This window comes from Salvelinus sp. IW2-2015, unplaced genomic scaffold (genome assembly GCF_002910315.2).
Source record: "Salvelinus sp. IW2-2015 unplaced genomic scaffold, ASM291031v2 Un_scaffold1383, whole genome shotgun sequence".
NCBI classification, from domain to species: domain Eukaryota; kingdom Metazoa; phylum Chordata; class Actinopteri; order Salmoniformes; family Salmonidae; genus Salvelinus; species Salvelinus sp. IW2-2015.
This window is the reverse complement of record NW_019942873.1, coordinates 118,698-133,887: the sequence shown is the minus strand read 5'-3', so window position 1 is coordinate 133,887 and position 15,190 is coordinate 118,698. Positions and strand designations below refer to the sequence as shown.

General features: G+C 42.2%; 1 protein-coding gene across 2 annotated transcripts; it reads left to right on the top strand.

The window, feature by feature from the left end:
• The first annotated feature begins 407 nt into the window (after positions 1-407).
• On the top strand, positions 408-9,956 carry LOC112070654 (monocyte to macrophage differentiation factor). 2 transcript variants are annotated; one of them, XM_024138082.2, is made up of 4 exons: positions 408-1,016; positions 8,754-8,835; positions 9,081-9,241; positions 9,861-9,956. In XM_024138082.2, exons 1-4 carry the CDS (start codon positions 979-981, stop codon positions 9,937-9,939), a joined length of 360 nt encoding a protein of 119 aa, XP_023993850.1. In that variant the 5' UTR covers positions 408-978; the 3' UTR covers positions 9,940-9,956. The 2 variants fall into 2 exon arrangements, with proteins under 2 accessions (XP_023993850.1, XP_023993851.1); XM_024138083.2 differs by lacking the exon at positions 408-1,016 and adding an exon at positions 6,898-7,124.
• Positions 9,957-15,190: the final 5,234 nt, after the last annotated feature.

The following is a 15,190-nucleotide window of genomic DNA, read 5'->3' as shown; positions in this document are numbered from 1 at the left end:
TCCGTCCCCACCCTGCTTTTTCTGATAATCTCTAAATCCGTGCTGTTTCCGACATTAATATGCCCTTGATAAACAGATTCTGGTGATATAACACAGGCTTTCAAAAATGGGCAGAATCCTATACGAGATTCAGTTGTTGAAATTACAACTGAGGCTTAAGTTATTAAACAGAGCAGCTTTAATCATTGATCACAGAAATTCAAGGTTGGAGGAATGGCATGGATTAAAGTATTTTTACCACAAAGCCACATATCCACTGTGATCTGAGAGAGAGAGAGAGAGAGAGAGAGAGAGAGAGAGAGAGAGAGAGAGAGAGAGAGAGAGAGAGAGAGAGAGAGAGAGAGAGAGAGAGAGAGAGGAGATTGACGAAGATAGATTGACGAGGATAGAAAGAAAGCCCTGCTGTCACTTGCTAGTTTAGTGATTCCAGCTCCACTGAAGGCGACCGTCTTCCATTCTCCGTCCCATCCACCAGCTGTTTCTTCTGGGCCTGTGGGCCGCACAGTATGAGGCAGCTACCATGGGCTTTAAGGAAAACTTCTCGGAGATTGATCCTGTCACTTTGAACCTCTGYATCCTTATCGCCAGCTATGTTATCTTGCTTTTGGTGTTCCTGATATCTTGTATAATGTATGACTGCCGGGGCAAGGATCCAACCAAGGAGTACGCGCCGGACCCTGTGCCTACCCAATCCCCCATCAGACTGGTGGTAATGCAGCAGACCACCCCTTCTCCACAACATCAACGCTGGGACCAGACCAATATGGTCACCTCATATGAGCCTCAGCCCAGTCCAGACTTCAGGGAGAAGAAGAGCACCATGGTCTAGATTCTAGAAGGACTACTGTGGTGCTGAAKAACTCAGTYCACCACCYGTTGGAATTATCGCAGCGGGATAAACTTTTGTACATATATGTTTTTWAAAATCTGTTTCTACATTTATTTTTTAGACTGTATTTTTCCCTGGTGGCCAGGACAATGCTAGGATTGGACCTGCAGAAGACCAGTCTGAGACGGTAAGAGAGAGGCATGTGTGTGCAGTGTTGATGCACATGAAATCCGTCTTTTAGAAAGCTCTGGTGGATCACAGAAGCCTACAGCCTGTTCTAAAAGAAGAAATGTCACAACTGATAATCAACATGGAATTCAGGAGCTGTACTATTAACAGTGGTTTGTGTTACACGACATGAGAGGGAAATGCAAYTGACTGAAAAAKGGTTGCRGTTTTCAAACCWTATCTTTGCACGTAGCTCAAMTAKTTATTACAYCACAAAATGCCTCAGTGTTTAAATTTGATACAAAGTATTACMAGTTATMATTTTTSATTTTTMAAGAGAGACRGGTCTGYCCCYTYYMRKKRRSSKTYMWTKKYMWYYTKSYTYMMYWMYTTKKYMAAATGTTACTTGATAGACATTTGTATGATGCTCTGCTAGTGTAATGTTTTCATCGATGAMAGACTTRTTGCCCTATCTCAATCAGGACTCAGGAGGAGTGTATTACAAAGTGTGCCCTGGCATTTTCAGATTAGGARAYTGCCCAACATTTCCTCRTATTGTTTATAGGCAAACTAAGGTAGCCATTAGCCAATTACATAACTTGACAGTGTTGAGTCTYTATGAAGTAACCRACCACAGTTCAGCCAAGTGCTGTCCAACCATGGTCMTGACTTGTGAGGCCCAGATTATTCTGYTATTTTGAGACTTGCTTCTTTAATCGSTCTCCCACCCGCCWTGAGAAACAGGTTATTTATGGAGCCCATTTCAGATATGTACMTGCTAACCCTTTGATGTCAAGACATGTGACTTGATTCAGCCAACACAAGTTGATAYATGTAAATAAATACATTAACAAATGCTATGTAAYGGTTTATATACAGTTAACTCATTAATTAYAAGCTGTATTGAAGATACAAATGGTCAGAGTAACACATCAATCAATCAATATTGCATACTGTGTACTTTTTCTGAAGTGCTTATTGTTTTGTATAATTTCCCTGTATGAGTAGTAGCTTCCTGTACAAATGTTCCCTTATGAATAATGAAACTACAGACGCTTGATACAGACTACTCCTATCATCAAGCAAAAATAAASATACTTTCTAWWTAGTGTTTTACTTTGATAATTGCTGAATCCTATCAGTGCATGTAAATATTACATGGACTGTTCCAATAAAGAGCTGCAGTATCTAATACTGATAAAGGTGTCTGCAGCACACACATGGCTATTTCCTGACTGTAGGGTCCAGACTGCCCARGGCACTTCACTYKYTGGTGATACAGAGAGCAYGCCATGCAGTGCCCRGATAAACMTGTATCTCTCGTGACACAGATACGATGGGAACATTGTATTCCCAAGCCCCACACCAGTCATAATGTAGTGCAGCTCTGCAGTGTACACGTGAAACGAGCAAAGTCCCATAGATATTTATTGATGTGACGCAGTGCTGTTACTGTAGGTCCTGAGTCCTGACTTTGCCTAATGTACAGTATATGACTCACTAAATAGCCAAACCTATGCACACATTCCTTGACTTGATGTTGTCTGATTCCAATGTGTTTCCTCTTTTATTCTGACTGGCARTGTTTCCATTTGGCATCTGTGTTATAGGTATATGAGACGCTAGAGAGRGTCTGTCTTTTGTTCTGTTGTCCTAATGCTGAAAGGGGAGAATGCATCCACAATGCAGGCCTCATGAGGACTCGCAGGTATGGATTGTCGTGGCCATACATTCTCCTCCCGRAATTCACTAGGCCATCACAGACTCCATTGAACGACTACAGTATATTGAGAGACAGAGGTTGTGGCTAACACTTATCCAATTATTCAGTCAATCTGCTTGAATTAGGATCTCTAAAAGAGAGTGCAAGCTGAGGCTATAAACTGAATTAAGCCCTTGCATGTAATATAATTAAACGSCAGTAATCATACATTCACTCGAAGGTGTGACGGAAACCCGTAGTAGTCACTGCCAAAACTAGCACCTGTACACACCGAAATAGCTTTGCCCATGCCATCTTACCTGGAGCATAAACAAATTAAGCTGTTTTAGTCCTTATACTTAGAAATGCTACTTGTATGCACCTTGCCCTGAGCTGAAACACCTGGCAAAGCAACTCCAATAGCTTGATTACAGTACAACAACATCAACACCTACAGTACCAATAGAGGATTACAGTACAGCAACATCAACACCTACAGTACCAACAGAAGATTACAGTACAACAACATTCAAACACTACAGTTACCAATAGAAGATTACGGTACAGCAACATCAACACCTACAGACCAATAGAAGATTACAGTACAACAACAACACCTACAGTACCAACAGAAGATTACAGTACAAACAACATCAACACCTACAGTACCATAGAAAGATTACGGTACAGCAACATCAACACCTACAGTACCAATATAATATTACAGTACAAACAACATCAACACCTACAGTACCAATGAAGATTACAGTACAACAAACAACACCTACAGTACCAATAGAAGATTACAGTACAGCAACATCAACACCTACAGTACTAATAGAAGATTACAGTACAACAACATCAACACCTACAGTACCAATCGAAGATTACAGTACAACAGCATCAACACCTAGGGAATCACACCATCTCTTTATCAGTTATTTGACAGAGAGAGACACTTATATTCTTGAAGTAATTTACTTGGGAAAATGTATTTCTCAAAAGCTGGAATCAAGAGATTCCAACTGATGAGAAACTAGCAATCTGAAAGGATCATGTTCTGATGAGTATTAAGATGTAAAAATAATTACCACTAAGATAGAATACCACAGAATCCCATGTAAGAATATACTGTATGGGAACAAATAATTGTACCATTTAGAAAAGGCAACATGTTGCAGGACAATGGGGCTCCTGAGGTCTAATGTGAACATAAATCCAAATGTTCCAAATATCTGAAAATGCTTGCAGTATTTTTGTCAACAGTGAAGAGCAATGTTGCACCAATTATTAGCTGGGGCAGGCCGGCTGTCATGCCTCTATGCAGACACTAACCAGTAATCCTTTGCTACAGGGGGAAATGTGCTTTACAGTTAAGAACACGCCATACTCAGCTTGTTAGCTACTAGATCATTCTGAACTCTGTTGAGGCTGGGACACAACACAGGCTCTATCTTACTTACAGCAGTTTGATTTATTGATTGAAATGGGCATTGACAGCATGGCTATAACATACACAATATATCCACCATGCCATGAATTGCAAAAAGCAGCCATTTTATTTCCATCTCTTTACTGAAACCTCAAAGGGCATAGCTATGTATTTAGATGTTTAGCCTTTCACATTGACAACAATGATTCATCAAGCATCTAATATCACACCTTTACATTTCTTGTCATCTTTGTCAGACAGAATTAGTGTTGTTGTTATTCTAAGTGTGAGGATGGGAATATTCCGTAGCTTTTCCTAGAGGTGTTTCCGGCCTATTGTAATCCACAGTATTGGGATTCCCATGTCTTCCCTTTTAAGGTACTGTATTCCAGCATGAAACAGTAAACCAATTACAGAGCTGTTTAAACCTGGCATCACGTGTCTTCACAAAGCCTCTGTTATCCTGTGGGTAGTCCCACCAGTGTCTGTCTTACAGTAGCCACTAAAGATGTCATATTAACAGCATGGCCTGCTGTGTGCATGTACAGTACATACATTGCTGTTGGGCAGTATGGAGCATTGTTTAGTACTGTTGATCTACATGGTGTAGGAGCTTTTACATCCTGGCAGAGGGCTTTGTTGGGCGAGCTTTGAGTGTTTAAAAGCAATCAATGAAAATAGGTCACACACACCTTTACAGTATGTGTAGCCATAGTGACACAGAGGGTGATTCCTGTCAGATGCTTAACATAATACCTGACCTGAGGGACCTTAAACCACACTTCCTCTGTAACATGAGCTCTTCCACTTGCACTGCCGTTGTGGCTAGTGGAGTAAGTGAAATGGGTCTTCAGGTTGTTGACTGTGAGCAGAGTGGGTAACGGAAGAACTCTGCATGTGCCTCTAACATGTAACAGTGTCAGAAATAGAACGAGCTAAACACTGTTTTATAGCATATTTAGAAACACAGGGACACTATGCTGAGCTGCTAAACCCTGTGTTTGTATGACAGAATGCCAACCTCCATGTCTCAGTCCTGTATCGCATTAGGGGTGTTAGCATGGCACCATGGGGGAACTGCAGCCTTGCAGCAAGAACAAGGAACACTAAACCCTAACATATGGCTGCTCTCGCATCCTCCCGTTGTCTCCTGCTAATGTCATTCTTAAAAACCCTGCCTGCCTGCCACCATCTCAGCTGTACTTCCACAGCTTGTAAACCATGAGCTCCTCCTGGGCTGGATAAACCACATTTGAACTGTCCAGTGCATGGTGTACCCTAGGGATAGGATCTTGTGTAAAAAGTGGATTTGACTTTCATGAACTACAATACACATAGCTAGGGCTACTTTTGTAATCCTTGGCATCACAACATATAAAACCAGAGAGATGAATTCATACTTAGAGGCTTACCTGTCTGTCCAAAGATAACATGTGAAATCTTTCTCTAAGGGGTTGTTATACATCTTATTCTGAGTTTACCAACGCAAACATTTAAAATGGATACATTTGGGAATGTTATCTTCTCATGCATAAATGTGGTGGTTATTAATGTTCTGAAACGTATTGTGCAATGCCACTGCGTTGAAGTTGAGCAGTATGGGCTTATGTTTCACTCTGGTTGTAATAGCCCAAAGAGAAAAAAAACTGCAGGCATTTGTCAGTTGAAACTCATTAAGCTTGCATATCGCACTTAAAGTCTTATGTAAACAGCTATGTGTTGTGTTATCTAATGCTGTTCCTGAATGATCCAGTTACAACTGTCACTGTTATGTAACTCTATGGGTTAGAGAGTGCTCATCAGATACATTGTGAGTTACAATGCGTCACTGTTATGTAACTTATGTTAGAGAGTGCTCATCAGAACCTTGCTATGTGCAATTCAACATAGGCTAGCAGCACATTGTTTTGTGTCCTGTCACATACAGCACAACACAATTACCCATAGGGACATATTTGCACTTGATAACATTGGAATTAATCTCTTTGCATGCAAGTATACATCTGTTGAAACAGGCCTATGATGTAATATCAGTTTATTTGCTCAAGTTTATTAGCACTGAGATAAAAAGTCAATACTAAAAACTGAATTTGAAAAATAAATTATATTTATGACACAGGACATGATATTGGACTCTGAACAGAATACATTTTTTGATGCATATTCAGGTTTTCGTCACTATTGCCACACCCACAAAGTCATAAACCCCGGCAATTTATACAATTTTCTTTTGAAATTAAAATCTGATTTAAAACAACGCTAACATTAACATTAACCTTAACCACACTGCTAACCTTATGCCTAACCGAACCTTAATTTAAGACCAAAAAGCTACTTTTGGTTCTCATTAATTTTTTCGATAAAGCGTTTTAACTTTAGGGTGTAGTAACTAGTGGAAACCCATATTCAGGTGTTGCTGGTTGAAAAACAAAAGTAACTACTACTGTTACATCTGTCCATCATGGTGTACAGATTTTGAGAACTCCTCCAGCCACCCAACTGTCATCAGATGTTTGATTGGTCTTGATAGGAGAGGCCCACACTTTTAGTGCTATTATTGGTTCAAGCATCCGTCATTCAAAATCTCTTTGCATGAACTAAAACACATTTCAATCGTGAAAAAGGGAACAACGCCGTGTCTACAAGGGGACACAAGTGTTAGAGGATATGTATTTGCTAAAATGATGTATTAATGTAATCGATTGAAGCTAGTTTATATTTGCAGCACAATGGTATTAAGGAAAATACTAAAATAGTGTCTTGATGTATTGATTTGGACTGGGGGTATCTTATTATGTGACAGATGACTGATTAGTTGATGACGATAGCTGGGCCTTCCTTTCTCTTGTTTTGGCTAGCTTTCTAATTTCCCATTTGGCTAGCTTGCTGTTTCTATTTTTTGACTGTAGCCGCTAGCTAAATCTTGCTTCGTGATTTCCTCCCTTCGTTTTGCGTGAAGGCATTGAAATGAGGAGAGTGAACAGCCTTCAAAGGTGGGTTAGCTAAAAATGTGAGTTATCCAATGTTTGCATTATGATGAATTTAGCTATAGATAGATAGCTGGATTCATTTATTCAGGCAATCGGTTTGTTAACGTAAGTGAACCTAGCTATTGGCATTTACTGAGCCTTATTCTTAGATGGATTGTTTCTTTGTAGCCATGAATGAAGCAGAAACATGGTTATTGTAGAATGCAGTACTATAGCCTACTAGCTACAATGTTTCCCACCAGGAAATGCGATATAGCCAGGTAGATGGAATCCGGAAAACAAGTCGCCATAATTGTCCAATCATGGCTTTGTAAATAATGGGTATATGTCCTTGATGAAGGGCAATTCCATGTTATCAGAGTGACGCTGAGACTCACTTTAAAATGTGTGGCAAACAAAAACGATTGAATGCAAAAAATAAACATACACCTATATGCAAAAGTATAGTTTTAACAATTGCCACTGAACATTTGAACAAATACTTATTTGGGAACAGTGCAGATGCAAAGTTTGTAACAGAATATACAGTAAAATCTCCCTCACTTTTTCTGTGACCACGTTTTTCAAAAAGTATTAAATAAGTACTTCGAATTAAGATTCAAAGATGATTGCATTAAGAATTAGGTTTCAGCTATGATATGACATCTTGAGTATGAACAAATCTGTTTTGGTTATTGAACTACACTAAGTGAAGTGGATCAATACCCGGTAACAGAATGACTGTAACAGATTGACATCATGGGTCTGTACTATACAGAAATGTATAATTATGAATATCATTCTCTTCATGTTGAAGTGTCCTATACAAAGGTAGAAAAATGTAATATCCTCCTTTGCATGTTTGAGTATTATTCTACACACTGGCTATTATTCAAAATGTTATTTTATTTATTTATTTAACCCTAATGAGCTCTGCCTCTATACATGACCAAATGTTGTTGGTCCAGACCGGACCACATCTCTACCAATCATAGATGTCGATGTTTCACAAGTTTGGACATTACAGTAAAGTAAAAAGGTATAGTACAGTATAGTGCTGCAGAGTAGAGTATATAGTTCAATACAGCACAGTATAGTTCAGTCCAGAAGAGTATATTACATTATATGGTACGCTACTCATGTGCTCTACTGTACTGAACTTTACTTCATTCTCGGTGACCAGAAATCAAAGCTTTGCATATTCCACATTTTTAGGATTTAAAATGTTGAAAAATGATACTATGCCTTAATTTAAAAAAATACAGACTCTTAGCTTTCACTTGGAACAAAATGTTATATGCTCCATAAACTTCAGGTTGTGCTGATGGGTCCTTTTACATGGAAATGACCTGAAACTAAACAACTTTAATTTTTTTCTTCTGTCAATCACTAAAATGTGAATGTACCAGTAGGCCTTCTTGTGTTAGTTATATGCTATTTTTCTTTGAGATGTACTGTTATGTCAGTTTCTGGTCTTCTGTTTATTTTCCTGCTTCCTTCAATTGGCATGGCATACTGTTGCATGAACAACCCAGAAACAGTGTGGGAACAGCCCTGAATCAGGATAACCTCCAACACCAGTATTGTAACAGCCCCTAGTCCTCCCCGCTACCTGCCCCACTAACACTTGCTGCATGTTGCTGTATGTTTCAGGTTCATGAACAGGCGGGCCTCTGCTAACTGCCGCTACCAGCCCACCTGCTATGAGCATGCTGCAAACTGCTATACTCACGCGGTGAGTTCACGTTCCCTAAGTGTAGGCCTACTGTACAAAGACGGGTTTTCAAATGTCAGACCTCAATTGCTCTTTTTCCCATGCTTAATTCTATTGACGGAATTCTACCTGGTGTTGATAGGGTTATGGCGAAAACACATTTGACCAAAAACACTATCATTATAAACTACACTGAGTGTATGTTACAATGATAGTTTTCAACAGTTGGTAATGTTAATCTGTCTCCCTTTGTCTGTACCCTGCAGCTACTCATCGTACCAGCCGTTGTGGGCATGGCCCTGCTGCACCGGCTCTCAGACGACCGCTGGGAGAAGATCACAGCCTGGGTGTACGGCATGGGCCTTTGTGCCCTCTTCCTGGTCTCCACTGTGTTCCACATCATCACCTGGAAGAAGAGCCACATGAGGTGAGGAGGCAGAGGAATGTTCTATCACACTAGACCAGGGGTCTTCAACCTTTTCTTGCCAAGGGACCCCCTCCCAGGCAAAACGGCGACCCAGGGACCCCCTCCCAGGCAAAACGGCGACCCAGGGACCCCATCATACTTTAGCAAATATAATTTTTGACATGTCTTGTCTTATCATCAGGTGAATGGAAAGGAGAAGTAATCAACATTTTAAAATGAATAGATTTGTTTGATTATTTTGACCTCCCCACATTTGAATTGAAAGAGGAAGTGTAAACTCATAGCCTATTAGTTAGAAAGGTAACTCCAAACTCATTTTTGCAAAGAGCAGTTGCCTAGCGCTGGTTAGACAAAGGTTAGCCATGTGTTGGTAAAACTGAAAGTCCAAGCCAAGAGCTTACCAGCAGCACTTGTTGCAGTGGTAGCCTATTCGCGGGTGCTTATTCAAAGCCTATGTCAGATACTTCAGTGAGTTTAATTTGCAGTAACCGGTCTGACTACCTGAGTTATATTATACAGCACCCAGCACATAATAATTTTAATTGCATACTAGGTATGAGTGGGCAGATGCAATCAAAGACCAATGAGAGAAAAACTGAATGCTTGGTCTTGATTCTAGGTCTGTGGAGCACTGCTTTCATATGTGTGATAGAGTGGTCATCTATTTCTTCATCGCTGCCTCCTACACACCATGGTAAGTTCTATTTCTAATACCAATTTTGATATGTCACTTATGGGATGCACCTAAGGGGCGGATCTCAAGCTCGATGTATCCAATCACACAGCGTCTGTTGAGACAGAGTGACGAATGAGGTGAGCCCCTCTCCTTCATTAAGGTAGCCACTCGCCTGCCAACTGGTCATTCTTGCCTCTACCTTGCGGAAGTGACCGCGTTCACTAAAAGCTCTCCTCAGCACAACTAGATTCCTGTCTTTCTAGTGAACTGTTCTCAGGCGAACCGTGAGGTTAACGCTGCCGAACTTAGAACCTCAGCTCTTGTCGATTAGTGTTGAGTACTGACCGAAAGGAACATTTTTGCTTCGACTAGAAGTCACTTTCTACTCGTTCAGCCTCCGGTTTTCAGGTAGTGCCACATGGCTAGCTACCGAGACTCGGTTAGCCCTCGCTTTGGCTAACTAGGCTATCACACACCGTAAGGCTTTAACTAACCACTAACAAATGTCTAGCTCCCGCCTCAATGCTTAAGCTAACCTGGCTAGCTAGCTACAAAGCAAGCTAACCGCACCAGCCTTACTACCAGCAACACTGTACAATTGCTAGCTCTCTTCTCTTGTCTGGTTCAAATCTACTTTTACATGTTTGTATTAACTCCCTAAGGTTGATGTCTGCACCCCTGCGGAAATCGAATTAGCATAATAAAACGATCCCCATAAAAATCTGTCAGTTTAAGCTAGAGATATGTATTCTTTTGCATTGGATGCGTCTCAATCCCCCGCATCCACCTATGTAACACTTCCGCATCGGCGTTGAAAGGTGACAGAGCTAGAGCAGTGTTTGTCAGACCATGAGACATCCCGAAAATTGGTCTTCTCACAAAATCGTCTGTAGCGTCCGAACGGTTTGGGTTACAAACTATTGTTGACTATTGGCTACGACCTCCACAAGCATCTTGAGACTCGTCTGAAGTCTGTACAGCCAATCTGCTAACTTCTGCCTGTAGCGTCCGAACAGTTTGGGATACACACTAATCTAACGTACATGTTGGTTGTTTTGGTCTAGGATGCTCACAGGCCTCTCAAGAATCGTCTGAAGGTCCCTGGTTGCAATCGGAAAAATTTATGGAAGTAAATTATATATACAAAGTATGTAGACACCCCTTCAAATTAGTGGATTCGGCAATTTCAGCCACACCCGTTGCTGACAGGTGTATACAATCGACTACACAGCCATGCATTCTCCATAGACATATATAGGCAGTAGAATGGCCTTACTGAATAGCAACTGTAAGTGCTGATATTGTGAAGTGGAAACGTCTAGGAAAAACAACTGCTCAGCCGTGATGTGGCAGGCCGCCGAGTGCTGATGCGCGTAGTGCGTAAAAATCGTCTGTCCTCTGTTGCAACACTYACTACCGAAGTCCAAACTGCTACTGGAAGCAATGTCAGCACAATAACTGTTCGTCGGGAGCTTCATGAAATGGGTTTCCATGGCCGAGCAGCTGCATACAAGCCTAAGATCACCATACTCAATGCCAAGCATCAGCTGGAATGGTGTAAGGCTCGCCGCCATTGGACTCTGGAGCAGTGGGAAACACGTTCTTTGGAGTAATGAATCACGCTTAACCATCTGGTAGTACGACAAAATAATCTTGGCGGATGCCAGGAGAACACTACCTACCCGAATGCATAGTGACAACTTTAAAGTTTGGTGGAGGAAGAATAATGGTCTGGGGCTGTTTTTCATGGTTTGGGCTAGGCCCCTTAGTTCCAGTGAAGGRAAATCTTAACACTACAGCATACAATGCCATTCTAGAAGATTCTGTGCTCCCAACTTTGTGGCAACAATTTGGGGAAGGCCCTTTCCTTTTTCAGCATGACAATGCCCCTGTGCACAAAGCGACGTCCATACAGAAATGGTTTGTCGAGATCGGTGTGGAAGAACTTGAGCCCTGACCTCAGCCCCATTGAACATCTTTGGGATGAATTGGAACGCCGGCTGCGAGCCAGGCCTAATCGCCCAACATCAGTGCCCGTCCTCACTAATGCTCTTGTGGCTGAATGGAAGCAAGTCCTCGCTGCAATGTTCCAACATGTAGTGGAAATCCTTCCCAGAAGAGTGGAGGCTGTTATAGCAGTAAAAGGTGGACAAACTCCATATTACCGCCCATGATTTTGGAATGTGATGTTTTACAAGCAGGTGTCCACATAGTGGATGTAGTGTAGTGTATATAAAGTGCATTTGGGAAGTGTTCAGACTCTTTTTCCCACATTTTGTTATGTTACAGCCTTATTCTAAAATGGATTAAATAAMTAAAAATCCTCATCAAGCTACACCATAATGGGCTCCCGAGTGGCGCAGCAGTCTAAGGCACTGCATCTCGGTGCTAGAGGATTCACTACAGATACCCTGGTTCGAATCCAGGCTGTATCACAACCGGCCGTGATTGGGAGTCCCATAAGGCGGTGCACAATTGGCCCAGCGTCATCCGGGTTCTTAACTGACTTGACTAGTTAAATTAAATAAATAACAAAGAAAAAACTGTTTTTTTTAAATGCTTGCAAATGTAAAAAAAAAAGGCCTGTGTGACAGGCCCAAAAATATAAAAACCTATACCTTATTTACATAAGTATTCAGACCCTTTGCAATGAGACTCGAAATTGAGCTCAGGTGCATCCTGTTTCCATTGATCATCCTTGAGATGTTTCTACAACTTGATTGGAGTCCACAGAGACTCTTCCTAGAGCTGGCCTCCCAGCTCAACTGAGCAATCAGGGGAGAAGGGCCTTGGTCAGGGAGGTGACCAAGAACCCAATGGTCACTCTGACAGAGTTCCTATGTGGAGATGTGACAACCTTCTAGAAGGATAACCATCTGTGCAGCACCACCAATCAGGCCTTTATGGTTGAGTGGCCAGATGGAAGCAACTCCTCAGTAAAAGGCACATGACAGTTTGCCAAAAGGTCCGTAATGGACTCAGACCATGAGAAACAAGATTCTCTCATCTGATGAAACCAAAATTGAACTCTTTGGCCTGAATGCCAAGTGTCATGTCTGGAGGAAACCTGGCACCATCCCTACGATGAAGCATGGTGGTGGCAGCATCATACTGTGGGGATGTTTTTCAGCGGCAGGGACTGGGAGACTAGTCAAGATCGAGGGACAGATGATTGGAGCAAAGTACAGAGAGATCCTTGATGAAAAGTTATCTGTAGCAGGTTAGAACCTCAGACAAAGGGCAAAGGTTCACCTTCCAGCAGGACAATGGCCCTAAGCACACAGCCAAGACAACGCAGGAGTGGCTTCAGGACAAGTCTCAATGTCCTTGAGTGGCCCAGCCAGAGCCCGGAGTTGAACCCGATCTAACATTTCTGGAGAGACCTGAAAATAGTTCTGCAGTGAAGCTCCCCATCCAACCTGACAGAGCTTGAGAGGCTCTGAAGATAAGAATGGGAGAAACTCTCCAAATACAGGTGTGCCAAGCTTGTATCGCCATACCCAAGAAGACTCAAGGCTGTAATTGCTGCCAAAGTTGTTTCAATAAAGTACTGAGTAAATAGTCTGAATACTTACGTAAATGTTATAGTTCAGTTTTGTATTTTTAATATATTTGCTAACATTTCTGAAAAACTGTTTTTGCTTTGTCATGGGGTATTGTGTGTAGTTGGGATGGGGGAACTATTTTAATCAATTTTAGAATAAGGCTGTAACGTAACAAAATGTGGAAAAAGTGAAGGGGTCTGATTACTTTCTGAATGCACTGTATATGGAGACTGTTTAGTGCCAAAAATAAGGGGTTTAATACATGTATCTGGGACTATATGTTGTACCATGTAGTCAATTCGTTTGTATGGGCCAATAGCAGTAAGGCCCCAAATAATTTTTGATTAAATACATTTTTTATATWTTTTTTTGATACCTCAAGGGGTCTTAAAATTCCCAATCAAATAGCAAAATGATCCTTGGTATGACCTTCTTTAAAATAATTCCATATAGCTTAGTAGTAGCTCAAGTCCCGATGTCTCTGTATCGATTGGCCAGCTCTGGAAAAATACTCCTATCCCGCATGGCCCCGCTAAGAAACTGCTTCCCACGGTGACAGCCTGCCTCAGAGAGGCTAGGAGCTCATGGAATAAGCCCCTTACCAGCAGCATCCTGGCTAGGGGTTCCCTAGCAAGGAMATGWATGATCTGGKTTTCRCAACCCTCCCAAGGTGGAGCCGTCACTGGCGGACCACCTCCACCCCACACRSTGTGCTGCTAGCACTACTGGCACTTCCCTCCCTGGAAAGATGGATCACTTTATTGCCTCCATTTTCCATAAGACATACAGAGCTTTGGACCTTTAAATCTGAGAACTTAACGTGACCTCTTTATTGTTGGCCTACCAGGCAGAGTTGCAGGAGGATGTGGGGGAAGCAACTGGATTCAGGTACTCTGAATCCAGTTTCTTGGGATGAGATCTGTATGGCTACAGATCTAAAACTCTGTGCCTCCCATAATGCTATCCAAGGCTGTGGTCATACTATGAGTCTGGCGGTGGTGGGAGAATGGGCTCTTTGGCTAAGCTTATCCAGCTTGACAGACAAAGAAAAAGTGGACCTCCTGTGATACCCAAGGAGKTGTTTGGCCCGCTGTCGCCGCCATGCAGCAGAAGTGCAACATGTGTATGGAAGAAGGTGAAACCTTCAACTTCTGCCTACCCCGCAAACCCGGCCCTTTGGCAGCCACTGCAACTCATCTTAGCCTCACAGCAAGGACAGGGCAGCAAGCTGGCCTTAGGGGCCCTAAACCCCAGCGACACAGCAGACTGCCAATACCCAGGCTAAGCCCTTGAATCAAGGCAAACCTGAAGCCAAACAATCCTTTTCTGCGGCCTCAGCAAGGTTCCGCCCTMCTAACCCCCCTAAGGGGTGCAAGAAGTGCCAGTCAAACTAGGTCACAGCCCTAAGTGGCAGAGGAGGATAGTGTGCAAAGCCTACGGTCTCTCTCTCGGGTTTAACGTAAGCTGTCCCTCCCTCTCGCGTGACAGTGGTGAGGCACATCTGTAAAAAAAAATATATATATATGTATACACTATTCCCTTTTGCAACAGCACACTTTCGTGACATTGCTCACATGGGAAGATGGAGGATGTGCACTCTTACCACGAGTGCCATCCCCCTTGGACTCTCCGCTTGGCACCTTCTCAGGTTTTAGCCAGGGATGAAAAAGTTAGCATGTCCGTTCTCCCTCCGGTCTCTTCTGACATACGGAGCTGGATGACAGATTG

Excerpts from the sequence above, each read along its gene's own strand:
- LOC112070654 (XM_024138082.2), top strand. The coding sequence starts at position 979 with ATGCTAGGATTGGACCTGCAGAAGACCAGTCTGAGACG. Across the intron at positions 1,017-8,753 it reads CAGAAGACCAGTCTGAGACG|GTTCATGAACAGGCGGGCCT; the intron begins GTAAGAGAGAGG and ends TGTATGTTTCAG. Across the intron at positions 9,242-9,860 it reads TGGAAGAAGAGCCACATGAG|GTCTGTGGAGCACTGCTTTC; the intron begins GTGAGGAGGCAG and ends TCTTGATTCTAG.